Source organism: Heloderma suspectum, chromosome Z (assembly GCF_057233095.1).
Source record: "Heloderma suspectum isolate Gila_16-S chromosome Z, 16-S_ref, whole genome shotgun sequence".
Classification (NCBI taxonomy): Eukaryota; Metazoa; Chordata; class Lepidosauria; order Squamata; family Helodermatidae; genus Heloderma; species Heloderma suspectum.
The window spans coordinates 5,837,867-5,856,781 of NC_139476.1; the positions used below are offsets into that span (position 1 = coordinate 5,837,867).

At 48.4% G+C, this 18,915-nt stretch overlaps 1 protein-coding gene across 1 annotated transcript in view; it reads left to right on the forward strand.

The window, feature by feature from the left end:
* Nucleotides 1–18,915, forward strand: part of FBN3 (fibrillin 3) — a 144,644-nt gene that overhangs the window by 35,509 nt on the left and 90,220 nt on the right. The window contains exons 6-8 of the mRNA XM_084825954.1: nt 10,342–10,539; nt 12,070–12,195; nt 14,665–14,790. Of these exons, the coding sequence (XP_084682080.1) occupies nt 10,342–10,539; nt 12,070–12,195; nt 14,665–14,790 (450 nt within the window). The remainder of the gene's footprint in view (nt 1–10,341; nt 10,540–12,069; nt 12,196–14,664; nt 14,791–18,915) is intronic.

Here is an 18,915-nt window from a genome sequence, read left to right on the forward strand (position 1 = left end):
TAATGGACTCAAGTGACAGGAAAAACTTCCCGACTGGTAAAGCAATACGACAATGGAACCCATGACCTAGGGCGGTGGTGGGCTCTCCCACACTGGAGGCATTCAAGATGAGGCTGGCCAGCCACCTGTCAGGGAGGCTCTGACTTGGATACCTGCACTGAGCAGGGGGTTGGACTTGATGGTCTTATAGGCCCCTTCCAACCCTACTATTCTATGATTCTATGGCATCATGTGGGCAAGATCCCTCTGGTAACACTTTTCACCCAACAACTGATATTCAATGGTAGACTGTGCCTGAACATGGAGACCTCAATTGATTAACCATCCTGTCCAGGGGCTGGCATCAAGGGTAGGCATGGTTGGGCACCCACTGAGGGCCCACACCCCAGCAGGGGCCCACTGACAAGAGGCCCCTGGAATTGCTGATCCTGGTTCCCATTGCAACTTGCTTCTTCACTTGCCTCTTGCTCCAGCCCAGACAGTGGTGAGAAGGGGGAGCAGGAGATGCCACCGTTTACTGCCTCTCTGCCTGTCAAGAAAGCAAGTAGCTAGGGATGTACGGCTTTTGTGAAATTCATTCTATCTGTGTTTTGCAGATTGTCAGACATCCTTCATTCCATCGTCCACTCATTGATAGAATTGGGCTTTGTTTTGTGTTTTTGCTATGAGAACGTCATTCATTTGCAAATGTGCATTTGCAGTAATGCGGACTTGCAGTAATACACACTTGTGTATGTGCGAGTTAGTGCAAGGGCGCACTTTCACTAATGCTCATTAGTGCTAATGCACATTGAGGTAATGCACGTTAGCGCGAATACCCCCAAATGTAAAAAACTGGTCTGCAAGTCCGCAGAATCTGTGTAACTTGGACAAAGCTAATCCAGTCTGGAATCTGCAAGTCGGATTCACAGAAATCCAATCTCCTTTGAATCCACTGCGGATTTCTCCCATGTCCCAACAAGTGGCCATATGAGGAGTAGGAGTGAGAAAAGCAGCTGGTGACAATGGCATTGAGAAGGCAGGCTCACCAAGGGATGGGCCCATGGAGGGTGTCTTGCCAAGCTCAAGCGCTCTCCAAAACCTGGAGCCGGCATTAGTCCTGGTGAAAGAGGTCTTGAGAGAGCCACGAATTTCTCCCAAACCTCTTTTAAAGCCATCCGATTCCAAACCACCTTGTGCTATTGGATTTCATACAATAGTACAGTAGTACAAACCACCTTGTGCTATTGGATTTCATACATTAATCTTGCGTTGTGTGGTGGAGGACTCTCTTTCATCTGTCCTGGATCTACTGCTCATCCATTTCACTGGGTGATATCCCCCCGCCCCTTCTTACAGGAGACGAGGAAGTGCCTGGGACAATCTCTCTGCACTGTGCAGAACGTTACCAGCCTCTACTGGGGTGGTGACCCTTGGTGAGGGAGTTTTGGGAAGTCCATGTATATCATGTGGGCCAAAACCAGCCCTCCTGAGTTCCCAACCCTCTGAAGTTCCTCCAGTCTCTTTCCTCCAACTACCAATCATTTGGTGGTTTCCTGGCTTCTGTGCAGTTTTTTCCCCATCCTAAAAGGTTGAAGTGCCTCTCCTAAGGCTTAGTTACTGACGGTAAGAGCCAGTATTTTTGGCCCAATTTTTGGCTTGAAGCTATAACAGGATTTTTGGTGTTTCCGGTCCTACCTCTTTTGCTTTCGACCCCTGAGAGTGTCTCCGAAATGGAATGCAACCTTTGGGCTGGACAAATTTCCCCACCCCTGATGTATAGAATGTCGCTCTTGTGACATTCCCGAAACATATGTGGAACACAAACCCCCGGAGGGCAGGCATTCAACCACTTGCACAGTTCCAGTTTCAAATCCTGATCATGCACAGATGATCCTTGTGTTGGATCTTCAGGGCCAAAGCGTGGATGGCAGCAGAGCAGGGCTGCTGAGGAACTCCGCAGGTGGGGGGAATATTTATTTGATTTCTATGCTGCCCAGCAACCAAAACTCTCTGTGTGGCTCACAGAAATTACTTCTAGGAAAGCTCTGAAGATCCGCCTGTGTCCTTTGTCTGTTCCTCAAGTCATGTTTTATGTCAACAGGCTTTTAGCCGCAATCATGTTGGCATCCTTGGGGCCGGATGTTTATTACAGGGCTGGAGGGAAGAGTAGCCCTCTGGATGTTGCTATACTTAGGGTTGTTGGATGAATCTGTTTGCGGGGGCTGAAACTCATTGAGCTTTCCTTAGTTCGGCTCCCCAGCCTTCGGTCCGCTTTCCTCTGCGGAGCCTGATTTGATCCACATTGAGTTGGGCCAGGTCGCAGATTTTCTGTATTTTTTAGGTTGCACAAATTACCGCTGAATTCTGCGCAAATTTGCATAATCTGCACAAATCATGCAAAATTCTACGGCAATTGGTGCAAATCTCTATTTGTGCAAATTACGGCTGTCCGCAAAATATTTTATAAAAGAGCTCAGCAAAAAAAAACGCGACTCAGTCTGCAAAGGCAAACCGAGTCAGGCATGCCACAGAACTCTGTCAAGCAAAAAGAGGAATGGATTTCCCAGTGACAGGCATCCCTGGATGTACTACAACTCCCATCACTCCAGTCCAGGGTAGACGACCTTTCAGGCTCACAGACACATGTGACCCTTCTTGAGGGGACTGCAGACATCTTTTACATCAGAAGAGAGGGGTGCAGGCACAGGTTACATTTTTTCGGGCCCACAGGCCCCTTCCAGGATCCCCATTTTTCTTGCCCCCCCCCTCCCGCTGATGGGAGATGGAGTCTGACAACACCTAGAGGGAATCCTCTGTGCATTTGCCCCCACTTTATTCGATGGGGCTTCCTCCCACAGAAGCGTGTGTAGGATTGTGACCTTCTCCTGAAAACAGAGAGAGAGGGGTTAATTCTGAAATATTCCTGGGGAGGGGGAGACGAGGGCGAGTGCGTTCTCCAGGGCCCTGGGCCGAGAGGGCAGTTTTCCCACGAAGGCCACGCTCTCTTCATCCCAGCGTGACGGTCCTTGGACAGACCTCCTCCGGCCTGTGTCCCACTGACCTCCTTTCGGGCTGCATTCCCCAGCTCTGTTTTGAGAGAAAACCTGACCTGCTGTTGCAAGAAACAACTCCGAAAGCAAACCCTCCCTTGGCTCGCCAGGCTGACTTGTTTATTTAAGGAAGGAAAGAATTCCTTTTAGGCTTCGGGCAAGGGAAAGCAGGCCAGATGGCATCTGGAGAATAGGCTCAGTCAGCTGCCAGCAGGCATCCAAGCTGGCTGGGAGGGAGCAAAGGCCTGTGTACCAGGTTCGAGTCCCTCTGCGTACATTCATCTGACAGGGAGCTCATCCCTTCAACTGCACAGCCAGACCTGATCCTGCAAGCTGGAAGCTTTCTTCAACCCGAGTTTGGCTGGGCAATCTGGCACTCTCCAGGTGTTTGGGACTACAGTTCCCATCAACTCAGCCAACAGTCAGGGAGAATGGGAGTTGTGTACACATGAGGAAGGCGCTGCTTACCCCTGAGTTAGTAATGCCTAACCATGCCATTAGTGTACCGTGGCTGCATTACCAAGTTACATCCGCAAAAACAGACAGGTCTCTGCCTGCCAGGAGTTTACAGCTGAATATATGCCATTGCTATAGATACTTGAGTTGTTCACAGACTTGGACTATGGCTCTCAGCAACTCAGCGCTGGGGCCCAGAGTCTTTCTCTGGATTTTCAGCCAAGCTGGCAAACTCAACTCTTTCCCGTGAACCTCTGAACCACTCCCCTTTCCTTCCCACCTGCTTTCTTCCTGGCTGCTTGTGCTGGACTAGTAGTAGTGGGAGGGAGGTCTCACTCACAACCTCCCCAGCACGTCCCCCCCCCAAACTCCTGGGAAGAGGGAACAAAGCTCTTGGGTGAGGGATTGGGGGTGTGCCAGCATCTGATTTGACACAGATCGGCTTGGAATAAACGGAGCAATTATTTTCAAAATGTTGTGGGGGAAATCGCTCACCTTAATCTGAGCCAGTTCAAGCCAGACAGGTGGCAGTAGTGGGATTACTCCATTGCCAATGCATACCTGCTTCCTCCTCCTCTTTCTCACTCCCTCCCTTTTCGGGAGCCTTCCCAGACATGGCGTTCTGTTGCTGGTGTACTCTAAGACTTAAGGCGTTACTCTGAATCATTGAATTGGAAGTGACATCAGAGATCATCTAGTCCACCCCCTGCTCAGTGCAGACTCAGGAATGCAGCTACAGTATCCCTGCCAGGTGGGTGGGTACCTTGTCACTATCCTTCCACTATTTGTCTTTCTCAGTTCACATATGTGCTAGAGCATTCGCTTGGCATCTCCCGTGTAAAGTCTCACAAGGGGCATGGAATGAGTTGCAGGAAGACGTGGCAAGCTAAGTCTGTGTCCAATTCCGCAATCTACTGGAGATGTTTTCTTAGTCAAACCAGAATGAGGAACACAGGAAACTGCCACATGCTTTCAGATCCGTGGTCCATTTAGCTCAGTATTTCCTACCCTAATAGGCAACGACTCTCCTGAGTCTTGGAGGAGATCCTTTTCCAGCCTGACCTGGAGATGCTGGGAATTGAACCTCCTGCGTAAAAAGCAGGTGCTCCACTGCTGTGCTTCTAAAACTAAGCAAGTTTCCAGTCCTCAGGGTTCTGAATCGACGGCTGATTTAAATAGGTTTTCACCCTTAGAGTAGACTAGGCCTTTGGGAAGGATAAAGAAAAAGGACCCTTTGGGGTCGACCCTCTTTGGTTCCTCTGCACAGATGCCAGGTGGGGAAGAAGTTTAGGTCAGTAACATACCTGGGCCCAGAGCTCAGCCTCCCTTGAGCACGGAAGCATGGTGGTGGGGAGGAGTCACATCTCAGAGCCTTAATAAAGTCTGATTGGAGCCTCATTAAATCTTTAATCATCTGACCCATTAAAATCAGCCCCAGATGCAGACCTGGCTTGTGGCCAGCCCGCCCTGGCCCCTCGGCTGCAAACTCGCAGACAGCTTTGGCCGTGCTCCTTCTCTAGCTTGGAACCAAAATCTGAAAATCTATTTTTGTCCAATCCCCCTCCCTCCTTACATGAGCCTGTTCCCATTCAAGCGCTCTTGCGCTCTCTCTCTCTCTCTCTCTCACACACACACACACACACACACACTTTTGTTTTGTTTTGTTTCCTCGCTGCTTCTGAGATGTCCTCCTTGTGGCAAGGCTCTTTGTAACTGGAGGACTGCTTGGAGGGACACCAGGAGCGGGCGTTTCTAGTTGCCCACTGTTTCCGGATGAAGGAATGGCAGCTGTACCCTGCAGGGACGCAGTGCTGGGACTTTTTTCGTTAGCAGAAACGCTTACGTCACCTGCCACCCCCCTCAAAATTCCCTGCCCCCCCCGTGAGCTCAGCTGCAATCCTCACAGTAGCGGGGCAGCAGCGGCGGCGGGGAGATGAATTTTCCCAGCAAATATATATATTGTTCCTTATTGTCGTGCAAAGTATGGGGGGGGGTCTTGAATGGGCAATTCAGACCCATTCGCTTGACCAAAGACCAGCTCCTGGTGGAGACCTGCTAGAATGGATTTGTTGACGTGGATCAACACCGCTGTCTGGATTTTTGGAGTCTCCTTGGGGGCGTGGCTGTGGGTACCGTCATGATGAGCATCTGCGCTTCCGAATTGGCTGCTGCATTTTTGCTCAGATTTTTGAGCATGGAGGCTCAGGCAGCGGAGGCTGGTGGCTGCGATTTCGGTGGGGCTGTGAATCCATTCTGAGTCTCAGTCAGAATGCTGCAGGAGCCCCCCGAGGTTCTGAACCCATTTGGGGGAATAGGGTTCAGCACCTTGGATAGCTGCTTCAGAATTCTGACTGGTTCTGAATGAAACTCAGAAAGGATTCATAGCCCCACCGAAATCGGAGCCATCAGCCTCCACTGGGGCCAGGAATGGTTTAATCCTGCCCGGTATCAGCCCTGTCAACTCCCTGCAAATGCTTGCTCCTTCATCCTGTTTGTGTGGGGGGAAGGCCATCGCCTGGAAATGCCACAGCCTACAAGAGATGCTCCTGTGCATGTTTAGACAGAAAAAAGGCCTACAACTCCTAGCATGCCCCAGCCAGTCTAACAAGAAACATAGACAGAGGGCTTATATATAGGAGCCCAGGGCTCCAGCGCTTCCTGTTTCTCAGCCAGGCAACGATCCAGGTAGGTGCTTGCATGCTCTTCCCCCTCCTCCTGAGTAGACTGAGGCTGGTGGGGCAATTGCTGGTGGCCTTGAAGTTCCTGCCTGGCATGCCATCTCTTCTGTTCCCGTGGGGTGCGGGGGGAGACACCAGACGGGGGGGTCTGAGAGCCAGCCAGGAGCCCTGGTGACTTCTTGAGAAATTCTCTGACTTGCAGCTGCTACGTCTGGGATGAAAGGGTCACTGGGGATGCGGATGTCTGTTGGGGAGGGGTCCCGATCTCCCTGCTCATCCCTGACACCCTATTAATTAGGGAGACCTTGGGGCAGGGCGTGGGGGACCTTTTCCAGCCCAAGGGCTGAAATCCAACCTGGAAATGGTCTCGGAGGAAGAGCCAAGGAGAAAGTGGGTGTGGCCAAAGGCTGAATGGGCCAAAAGGTGATTATTACTGATTTTCAGCCTACTCAGAAGTGAGCAGGGCAAAGCTTCCACACATCTACTCAGAAGTGAACAGGACTGAATCGCTCAGCGGCACTTTCAAATAGCATCCTATGTCCCAAGCCTCTGCATGTCTACTCACTAGTGAGCGGACTCTGCATGTCTACTCAGACATGAGCAGGATTGAATCACTCAGCAGCTTTCTCTGCAGGCCCTGCCCTCTAATCCTGTGGAAAAGCTCTTATCTCCGATCAGTTGCAGATCAGAGATAAGAGCTTTCCCCTGCTGGAAAAGAGGCCGGGGACTGGGGAAAAAGCTGGCAAGTGTGATGGGGCATCCCTGCAGGCTGCTCTACATCCCTGCCTCATGAGTATGCTCCTGTTCCCAGCACCCTTAGCTGTTGGTGGGCCCCTAAGCCAGCCTGGGAACCAGAGGATTCCCAGTGTGGTGTGGTGGTTAGAACAGCCTTGTCCAATCCTGTGTCTTCCAGATGTGCTGGACTACAATCACCATCATCCCTGACCATTGGCCATTGCTGGCTGGGGCTGGTGGGAGTTGTAATATAAATGCACCAAGTTGGGGAAGTCTGGGTTAGAGTGTCAGGCTAGGACTGCGGGAACCCGAGTTCAAATCCCCCTTCGGCCATGAGGGTCACTGGGTGATCTTGGGTCAGTCACCAGCTCTTGCCTCAACCTACCTCACAGGGTTGTTGTGAGGATAAAATGGGGAGGGGGAGAACCGTTCATCCCCTTGGAGGAAAAGTGGGTTTCACATGGCTCTAAACAGCCTAAAAATATTTTAAATAAATAAATGTAATTAAGTCAAATATTGTTCTACATGCTTTTTAGAAGTTATATCATCACTCCCCTAAAAATTCCCTTTGTCATTCATCAAAGAGCATTTCTCTGGGAAGGGGGGGGGATGATTTCCCCCCTCCCTGCTAGTTTTAATTCCTTTTCCTTTTTGAAAGAGGGGGAGCCCAACTGTTCCCCATTATGAGCAGCTTTTATTCCTCTCCTTCCTTCCTTTTTTTTTTTTTGAATGAGCTAAACATTTACACATGAAGATTCGGTCTGTCAATGGTCCCTTTTAACGAGCTGCAGATACTTCGCTAGGCTGAAAAAATATGCAAGAGAGGCATGCTCCACAATCTGTTTCCTATCACTCCAAGATCCCCGCTACTCGAAAACATTTGGCCTTGTTTGGGTGGTGTGGAAAGACACGATGACTGCAGAGGGAGGAGAACACCTCCCTGGATTTCTGGAGCTGGCTAGAGTTTGGCAGGGATGTGCGAATCTGCAAAGCACAAGCTCACGGAAGTTCTCCAAATTCCATCTCGAAGCGCGTTCTGACTTGAGTCCATATCTTTCCTTTCGCATGAAAACCTGTCTGTATTTTCGAGCATATTTTTCCAAATGTACATATCAATTGTGCACATCTGTGAAATGGACGCATTCTTCTCCCACTGATTAAAACATATTTGTGTGCATTTTTCAGAAGTATGCATTTTTTTCAGGAGAATTTTTCAAATGTGCACATGCTGTCAAATGGATTTTGTGTGTGGGGGGAGTGGCATAAATTACATTACAAGCTTGGAAATGTACAAAGTTTGACCACAGATTGCCTCTAAGTTAGGGATGGACAGATGTTATAAAATCCATTCTGTCTTTGTTTCGCATATTGTCAGGTGCCTTTTGTTCCATCATCCGCTCATTGATGGAGTTGGATTTTTCCCAGTTTCCCAAATTTGCACAAATTCATGCTTGTGAAAATGTGCAAACCCCCACAAAATGCACAACCCCTTAAAATGCACAAATTAATCCTCTCCCAATTCATTTTCATGCTTTAGCCTGTAGGGGAAATGCACATTTGGGGCCAATGTTTTTTAAATATATTTTATTTATTTTTTTACAAATAACTTTGCATAAAATTCTGGAAAGTAAAAAAGAAAAAGAAACAGTCTGCAGTCAGAATCTGTGCAACTCAGGAAAAGCTGGTCCATTGTGGAATCCATGGATCGGATTCATAGGAATCCGAACTCATTCAATTCCATTGCAGATTTCTCCGATATCCCTAGTCTGAGACCATATCTGGTCCAGAAAGTGCAAACTGGGTAAATCCCAATAAAAAATAATAAACTGAAACAAATTTCTCATACATCCCTAAGTTTTGGGTTGTCCTTGGAATTATTGTCTTCCTTTCTTTTCTTTTTTTCACCCTTGCATCTCCTGCTGATTCAGCTATTTACCATGCTATACATGGAACCCAGGCAGCCTACAGAGCAGGGGTGCAGGACATTAGGCCCATGAGCCAAATTTGGCCCTCTGGTGGTTTCCTAGATGGTCACTCCCCCTTCCCCTAGCCCCATCCTCTTTCTCCTGACCCCCAATCATTTGGTGGTTTCCCAGCTTTCATGGGGTTTCACCCCATTGTATAAGGTAGACATGCCTCTCTGAAGGCTGTTATTGTCAGGAAGAGCTTTAAGTTAAAATATGCTGGTATTTTTTGTGTTTTGGCCCTGCCCCCTTTTCCTTTGGCCCACTTCTTTGGCCTTCAGCTCCACCCACCACTGGAATGCAGCCCCTGAGAACATTTCTGAAATGGAATCCATCCCTTGGGCTGAAAAACATCCAACACCCCTGCAGTGGAGGCATTAGTTGCAAAGATACAGGTTGGAGAGGTAGGAAACAGGTACAGACCAGCTGTGGGCAAATGACAGGCCTGCTCACAGCATTTCTTTTTAATGTTATTGTTTTCCCTAGAACTCCAAAGTCCACCAACCAGAGCTGGGTGCAAAACATAGGGATGGGCTTGAAATTCCTTGGGCCCAAATTTTTATAGGAACATACTCAATTCATACCTCCTCAACCTAGATGCGAGCAGGGAATTACATGCACGCCAAAATCTGCACTTTTCAGTACATCATGATGCAATTCACACCTTTTTTAAAAAAGTGTGCAAAATGCGTGAATTAAGGCAATGTGTGTGCAAAAATAAATATATTTGGGGAAAGACCGCATAAAAATGCATTATATTGGGGTACAATAACTTGCAAAAAATATGCATGCTAGGAAAAGTATGTACAAAAATACGTATATTAGACGAAATGCACATGAAAATGCATACAAATTTTCCTACTGGGTGTGTGTGTGTGCTGAATTCCAAACTGATGAGGAAATGGGCCAAAACAGAAGTTAGGGTTGGGAAAATGAGAAAGTGAGTGAGACCAAAATGGCTATATTCTCCTTGTATATAATAAAAAGACAGCCACTTGGAATGAAAGAACAGAGTGCCTCAGAGTGCATTCTGAACTGAAGAATTTGTTTTGAGTTCCAGAACTGATCTGAGCTCACATTTCTTTGGCACAGTCCTGACTCAACGCCTAAGCTACCTCACAGGGTTTTTCTGAGGATAAAATGGAGAAGAGGGGGACCATGAAAGCTGACTTGGGTTCCTTGCAAGAGGGGAAAAAGATGGGCTATAAATGTAATAATACATAAATACTGCACTCAGAAATCTAACAGGAGATCTTGATGGACCTTCTGCCTATCCTGATATACAGACAATATTTAGGGAGGTGCGTGTGTTTGTGATTGATTCCCAATTGCAGCACAATCCGTTCGGGTGTAAACTGCCCCTAGCGCCAGTACTATAGGAAATTGGCAACGCTTTTGGTGACTGTGTGCATTATGTTCCATGTGCGTGCTCACCTCTGCATCAAAGTGTGCTCACCCTAGGTGACTCTTCCTTAGATTACCGCACAGGGCCCTGCTTCAGCCAAGTCAGCAACCAGATGTGCCAAGGGCAGCTCAGCGGCATTGTTTGCACCAAGACCATGTGCTGTGCCACCATTGGAAGGGCCTGGGGGCACCCTTGCGAGATGTGTCCACCCCAACCCCACCCGTGCCGCCGGGGCTTCATCCCCAACATACGGACTGGAGCCTGCCAAGGTAAGCGTTTAGCCTGGAGAAGAGCCGACAAAGGGGAGAAATGAGAGCGGTTTTCAAATATCTCCGAGGCCGTGGAAGACGGAGATGTGTTGTTCTTTAATGCTCCATAGGGCAGGACTAGAATCAAGGGGTGGAATTTGCAGGGAAGTGGGTTTTGGTTAAACATTAGGAGAAACACCCCAACAGTGAGAGCTAGCTGTTCGGCAGTGGAACAAACCACCACAGGAAGTGATGGCATCTCCTTCGCTGGAAGAACTTAAGGGGAGCCATCTAGCAGGGATACAGCACCTTAAGAGTGCAGAAATTCAGTGCCAGAAACCAAATCTGGCCCACCTGTGTGGGCCAAATTTGGCCCTCCGGGGTTTCCCAGGAGGCCACATGTAGGGATGTCAGAGAAATATTTTTGCGGTGGTGGATTTTTCTCGTTTTCCTAGGCTCGGCTCCCAGAATTTGTTTCAGTTCCCGCTGTGAACTGCAGTGAGTTGAGCCAGTTCATGGATTTCCTAGGAATTTTGTAAATTGGGGGGGAGGGGGAATCTGTGCAAATTTCTGAAGAATGTGTGCAAATTGCACATATCACGGCTGAATTTTCAGGAATTGCGGGCAAATTTGCACACATTGTGAACAAATTAGCACGAATTGCTCAGAAATTTGCACAGATCCTCTACAACCTTAAAAAAAAGAACCCAAAGTTTGCTGAGTTTGGGGAACAGCCTTCAACTTGGCTTGAACACGTGAAGTGAATCATACACACTGCGGAACCCGTTGAGGCAAAAAAGAATCAGATTTCTAGGGCATCCCTAGTCACACCCCTTTCCCCAAATTCCTAATTTTGGGGTGGTTTCCCAGTGTTCCTGCAGTTTCCCCCTCATTTCAAAAGATTGAAATGCCCCCATCCCACCTTCAGGCCTGGCAGTAAGAGCTTTCAGGTAAAATAAGCTGGTATGGGGGGGGGTTGGCCCCACCCCAAAGTAAAAAAAGCAGGACCAAAATAGCAAAAAAAAAAAAAAAAAACCCCTCAGGAAACTAAGCTATCAGAGGGCCATTTTAACCTTTTAGAATGAGGGGGGTGGACTGCGCAAAAGCTGGGGAATCACCAAGCAATCAGTGGTTGGGGTGAAGGGGGTGCAGAGCTGAAGGGCCAGATTAGGTCCCCTAAGAGGGCCTAATGTTATGCACCCCTGAATTTGGGCCCGGCATGGTTTTGGTACAAGGTAAGCTGCCATTACAGCCCTTGTTCTGCCTCCAGAGGCCTTTGGGCCATAGCAAGGGGAGGCTGAGCCCCTGTAAAACAAAATCAGATAAGCTGGGGCAAAGCATGGTTTCCCTAGATGTGGAAACTCAAGCCCTGGTTTGCATTCTCAGCCATGGTTAGGACAAACCACAGTTGGCTGTTAAGTATAAATTGAGCCTCATACTTCTCACTGGTGCAGAACATTGAGCCATCATAGGGGGTGATATTTCTTAACTTTCTCAGGGGAGAAGCTGGCTTCTAACTGACTCTCTTGGTCTGTTCCCCCCACCCCTCAGATGTGGACGAATGCCAGGCCATCCCTGGGCTGTGCCAAGGCGGCAATTGCATAAACACTGTGGGCTCCTACGAGTGCAAGTGCCCAGCGGGCCACAAACAGAGCGAGACGAGCCACAAATGTGAAGGTGAGGATCAAAAGCAGGTATGGGAAAAGGGCCAAAGGGGGAAATGGCCACAACTGCGTGAAAAAGGAGCCAGGTTGCATTGGGGAAGAATCAAAGGCCACAGTTAAGACAAAGAACGTTTTTTAAGAATGTTGAAAGTCTTTAGAACAGGGGTGGGAAAACTCAAGCTGGTGTCAAATTAGGCCCTATTTGGGGGATAGGGCTCAGCACCTTGGATAGTTCCTTTAGAGATCTGGCTGGTTCTGACCGAAACCCAGAATGGATTCACAGCCCCACCGAAATCATCGCTGCCAGCCTCCACTAACCTAATGATACCCTGCTTCTCTACTTCTTTCCAACAGCTTGCCTCCCTTCCCATCCAACACCCTATGTGGAAACATTCTCCCATCCCATTTTCCCTTTTTCACTACTCTGCAAAGTTGCCCTCTTGTCAACATTCTACTACTGATACTTACTTCCTCTGAGCAATTGGAATGTTTTTGAATATCCCATTCCATCACAGACAGGCAGGTCACTGGCAGAGAGTCATTATCAATGTATTTGAAAGGGTTTTTTTTTCCTTCTTCAACCTGTTCAAAAATTACCTTCCAAAATTTTGAAGCGGGGATTTGTGTCTCGTGGAGAATATTTTGCCTGCCTTCTTACCTGTGTTCTTTGGCTTCCATGAGAGCAAACCAGTGAGAGCCAAAATCAGGAGGTACTGCAGGCTTTGCAAAGTCGTGACGTCAGGTTTCCACAGTGCCTTTGTGGCTTCCCCTTTGGCCATCCTTTGGAAGCTGTTCCTTCCTCCCTTAGGCCCTTGGCTTTCCTCACTCTGCAAGCTCAGAAACTTTTCCGAGCTCACTTGGGCCCAAAAGAAACGGGAACAGCTTCCAAAGTCAACGTTTTGCCTTCAATCCTGCCATTGTCTGGGGGCCCAAACGTGCAGAGTGGACATTAATTTTAAACAGAGCCTTGGAATGAGCCTGGGGGAACTACTCAGTACTACTCAGAGGACCTCAAGCCAGAAACACTTTGTGTGTGTTTGTGTGTGTGTGTGTGTGTATCTGTCTGTCTGTCTCTGTGTGTTTTTGTTTCTGTGTTTTTAAATGTGTATGTCTCTGTTGTGTTTCTGTGGTTTTAAGTGTGTGTGCGTTTCATATGTGCGTGTGTGTGTTTGTGTCTATGTTTTTAAGTGTGTGTGTCTCTGTGTATTTACATGAGTGTTTTCGTGTGTGTGTGTCTCTGTGTTTGTGTTTGTGTCTTTTTATGTGTGTCTTTGTGTGTGTGGTGTGTGTGTGCGGTGCTCACATGGAAAGAAAGATGGGGTTGGGGCCAGACCTAACATTTTCATGGGAGTTTCATACCACCATTACCACCCACAAGACGGATTGCTGGACATAGATGAGCCTTTGGTCTGATCCAGCAAGGGAATTCATAGCCTGAAGAGAAATACCCTCTGCATTTATTATCTTTAAAAGAGGCATATGTTAACAGCAAACTCATTCTCTGAATGCCAATCCTCCCATAGCCAAAATGGCACCATTCACACAGAAGAGGGAGGGACATCAACAGGCTCGGGGGATCCTGAAACAGAAGTACCCCCCCAAAAAAAAATAAGTTAAGGGAAAAGAACTCTAAAGGGAGAAGAAACCCCACAAAACAGCCCAGTGTGGACTGAGCATGTACAGAGGCCATTGAGTTTCTGTGGTTTGCGGGGGCGGGGGGAAGCACAGGGGGAGAGCATGGAATGGAGTTTCATATAAAAGGACATGGCCAGCTGGCTGGCTGAAACCCTGAACAAGAGCTGCAACATTTTGTTGCAGTTCTCACTTGCGCCACTGATAAGCAGATTCTGGGAACGTACAACAGGGCAGGTTTGCTGCCTTCGTGACCAGTTTGCATGGGCTTCCCACTGGGTTAGCTGCTGTAGCATACAGGAGGTTGGACTCAATACCATTCCAGCTAACTCCAGATAGAAATACTCTTCTCCGTCTCTTTGCCGCTCTCCATCCCCACTGCTGCTTCTTGGATTTGAGCCTTGCAGGCAAATGGCCTTATCCAGGGAACATCCGCCATTACAGAGAGACATTGTGCCATCTTTAGCCAAGACCCTGGGCACCCATTCTATCATGCTGCAGCAGAGGGTTATGGGAAGCTACGCCATTCCATCAGCCCTGCCGAAAGACCAGGTCCTCCTCTCTCTGAACAGTTTCCAGCTGTTCATCACAAGAACTACTATTTAACTTTAAGCATTGGTGCCCAAATTTGCTTTTTTCCCCTCTGCCCTCCCTGTTCCTTTTTCCTCTTTCTTCGTATCCTTGAAATTGTAAGCCTGCAGGCAGGGACTGTCTTGTTTTCACTGATCAGATGTAATCCATTCTGGGAGCCCCTTGCGGCTGCGGATCTGGGATAAAAATGCTTTTAGTCAACCCATTGGTGGCCAGCAAACTAGCCGGCCTCACAGCACTTTCCGTTGGTCTTCCCCAGATATGGACGAGTGCAGCAGTACCTCCAGCATTTGCGATGGTGGAGAGTGCACCAACACAGCGGGCAGCTATGTTTGCGCCTGCCCCCGGGGCTTCATGACCAGTCCAGACGGATCCCGTTGTGTGGGTAAGACAGAGGCTCTTGCTGCAACCTCTCAAGCAGGGAGACATTGTGGGATGCAACCCTTCCCTGGGTTTGGTTTCCTTTGGAAGGAGGTGTATTGCCCCTGCAGTAGGCTTCGAACTCGTCATTTAGAGGTGCCAAGATAGTGATAAATCAGATCCAGGTTTACTTACAAGGAGATACTTCATTGAGTACAATCAGCACACAGGCATACCCAAGTGTAGGATCAGACAGCTTCTCTGAACCCAGAGCCATGGGGTACAGTGGTTCTTATACCATACATGTCAGCAGTGAGGCAGCACGACACCAGCATGCGCCACCTAGCTTTCATTCCCAGCATAGCCTCTTTCCCAGCACAGACACCTGCAGCTTGGCATAAACATAGCCTCACTTCCCTATCTTGATAGACACTCCACTCATTAGTATGGAATGTGCTTGAGGCTGCCCTACTGCTCTTATCACTCTTGACTCATCCTGGTAAATCAAGAGGCCTGTTAGGGAAAACAGCAGCCTTCTGAACCAAAGTCAGACAGCATTATGGGGCATCTAAGCCCCCCTAAAACTACTAATAGCTTGGTTCAGGCAGTAGGCTTTGAACTCTTAATTTAGAGATTCCAGCCCCCTCGCTGCCACCTCGAGTTTGAAGCCAACTGCAGGGGCAATACAGGAGGGCACGGGATGATTGTCAGCATTTTGTAAGGCTTGTATTTCTTTACAAAAGTACACCTTGAGCACACTCTGTAGACCATGTGGCCCTCCAGACGTTGATGACTACAAGTCCCATCAACCCCAGGCAACATGGCCAATTATCAGGGATGATGGGGCTTGTAATCCAGCAACATCTAGAGGTCCACAGGTTCCCCAATTCCTGGCTAATATAATGCATTTTTTAAACGTCATTTTCAACGTACGCATTTTTGCCGGTGCATTTCCTGATCGGGGAACGGCATTGCAAAACTTTGGAGAAGTGCGCATTTCGAAGGATAACCAAGGTTCGGCTCACGGGCTTTTTCGAGAGTACGAAATTAAGGCACGGATCGTATGCATTTCTCCCACGCCCCTGGCCTTCAGGAACAGCTTGTCCCAGAGATGTTAGTGATCTTGCTTCTCTCCACGCTGCAGAAAGCAACATCTGGTGATGTTGCAGATTGTACTGTTCTGGAACGCAACAAGTGAAGTTCAGGCCGGGGTGTTCTTGTTTTGTTTTTTCTCCTTCTGGTCAATTGGCAACTCTAGGCTTCACAAACAGAGTTGATTTTCTCATCTCCCGTAGTTCTTCAAGGACATATTTAATGTACAGTTTCCTAAACCATTTATCTCTTCCTCCCTGCTTCCCTCCCGGTCATCTGAGCATCTACATTTTAAACAAGAAATTCCATTCGTCATGACTTCTTGCATTGTCTCTTCTCACTAGGCTGTCGGGTCCAAAGTTTAAGAAACCGGCTAATCTTGTGGTCGCTGATGACTGAGTAAAGAGTGTTAATTAATCTGCCTAGCTTTGACCATGAATAAGGACCAAAATCCATCAGCCATACGGTGATAAAAAGGCATTCAGCTTCTGTGGTGGACAAATATTTTCCATTTGCCAAGAGGCTGAAGCAAAGGATTCTGGGTGTAAAGATCTTAGTAGCCCTCTAGCAGGCTTCCCCAACCTGGTGCCAACCCTGGTGGGCTGGACTACAATTGCCATCCTCCCCAGCTGGCTGGGGAATGGTGGACGTTGTAGCCCAATCCTTCAGGGGGTGGGGGTCCGATCAGAAAAGACAGACCTATTGGAAAAGAAAGCTGAGCATTGAAGATACAGCCCCAACCAGGGATGGGGAGCTTGACATCTGTGAACCCCTTTAATCAGCAGAGAGATTTGGGAGTATAAATGGAGGTTTGCATCCCAGCGTCCTTCACATAGATGACTTGAGTAAGTAAGCCAATCCATGCTCCTAAATGCAATACTGCTCCGGAGGTTTCCATGCAGATATAACATCTGGAGGGTGATAATGATAATATAAGGCATAATATCCAACGTTAATAAATGGGACTTAAGTTAGCCATGACTAGGAATGTCTGGGTTCCCACCCCCATCTGGGTTCTCCAGGAGCCTGTCCAGCCCCTGCCCCCACTTGGCAGTCCCTGTAACGCGCTCGAGCCCTTCCCACGCTCGGTGAGCAGCCTGCACTCACCCCGGTGGCCTCGTCAAGCTCCGCAGTCACCATTTTTTGAAAAATAAAATGGTGGTCGCAAATGCGCACTTTTCACAAACATGCATTTTCGAGACCGCCATTTTATTTTTCAGAAAATGACAACCGCCTTGACAAGGCTGCCAGTGTGAATGTGGGCTGCTCACCAAGCATAGGAGGGGCTTGAGCGCTGTCTGGGGACCACTAAGCTGCAGGAGGGGCTGGGCGGGCACCCGGAGAAGCTGGACGGGGGTGGGTTCGCAAATCCCTAGGGACAACATTCCAGAAATGTGGGGCTAACACAGAAAAGCCCATTCCCAAAGTGCCACCCCCCAAGCTTCTCTCAGAGGGGGCACATGGACAAGGTCCTCTGGAGCTGTCCTTGGGGACTGGGTAGATTCGTATGGGGAGAGACGGGGCCTTCAGGCATCAGGGTCCCCCAACCACATAGGGCCTTTTAGGTTAAAACTGGGACTTTGACCTAGTGAGTCGTCCTTATTGATAGTGTTGAACACAAAGACCCTTGTGGCAAGGTTGTTCTCCCCTGCAGGGCTGTTGTCAACCCATGGCCCAAACATGCCAATCAGCAAGTGTGCCTAGCCACCATTTCACAGTCCCACAATCCTCTGTCACATCAGGGGGATTATGGGAAATTAAAATGCAGTTGTGATGCAGCTGTCTGACATTGCTTGGCGTGTTTCTTGTACCACCCTTAGGGGCCACCAGTGAAAGAGACAACCCTCCCCTCTCATATTTTAAGCCAGGTCTCCTGTCCAATACATGTCCAGTATGGGTCCACCTAGTTTACCCTTCCACTCCTATTTTTTGCAAGGAGAGAATATTCTAACACTGATGCATATTTAGCATGATCAGGGAGGGGAAAGGGTTGTGTTTTCTGTTTTTCTTACTCAGTTGGAAAAGGCAACCAAATTCCTCAAGGTCTGGGGCGGCAGGGGGGGAGGGCGTGCAGGGAAACACCAACCATGTTTAACAACTGGGTCTTTTTTCCATGCCTCCTATAAATTTGATCATCCGTCCTACCCCATCCTGTCCCACCCAGTTGGGGTGGGGGTCTCCCCCCAACCATTAAAGCAAACTGTCATTCTTATTGAAAAAGATCATCCCTCCGTTTTCTCGCAAGCTGCAAAGGAATCGTGTCTCATGACAGCCGTAAAGCCCACCAGCCAACCCGCGGGGCGGGGGGGAGAGTAAATGGACAAAACAGAATTATGGTTTATTTTAGATCGTTTGAGGGGAGGGGGCGGTCATGGAAAATGGCAGGAAGTTTTGCCTCGTGTATGAAACCCTGGAAAAAATTAAATGGGGCTCATTCCCTTCCCAATCTGGTTTCTATCCACCTAAATTGGAACAGGAACTCTTTGTGCACCAGGCGTTAAAAACAAAAACAAAAAACCCGAAAGAAAAGGAGAGACTGCTTTTAAAAGGATTGCTAACGTTGTTTAACTGAGCTCATAAAGTGCCCACAGAGATTATCAAACTACTTCCGATGGAGATCTCTCTCTCTCTCTCTCTCTCTCTCTCACTCTGGGGTGGCTGGTCACGAGTCTTCACCTATCAAGTGGTTGAGGATATTTTGACCAGTTTTAAATAATACCGTTGTACATCGCCCAGAGTGGCCGGGCGGCTGGCCAGATCGGCGATTAAGAAATTTATTTAATTAATTAATTAATTAGGCCGGTAGCTCAGTGTAGCGCCCCTGCTTTGCATGCGGAAGGTCCCAGGTTCGATCCCCCACATCTCCAGATAGGATTAAAGAACGCCTGCCCAAAACCTTGCGAGCCACCTCCAGTTACTGAAGATTTGCACTAGAATGGCAGCTTCCTCGATTTCTATTTAAATCAGCCCTTTATTCAGAAGCATGAGGACTAGAATCTTTCCTCTTCTTTAGGAGTGGAGCCCCTTCATTGCACACAGGATGTCCCAGGTTCAAAAT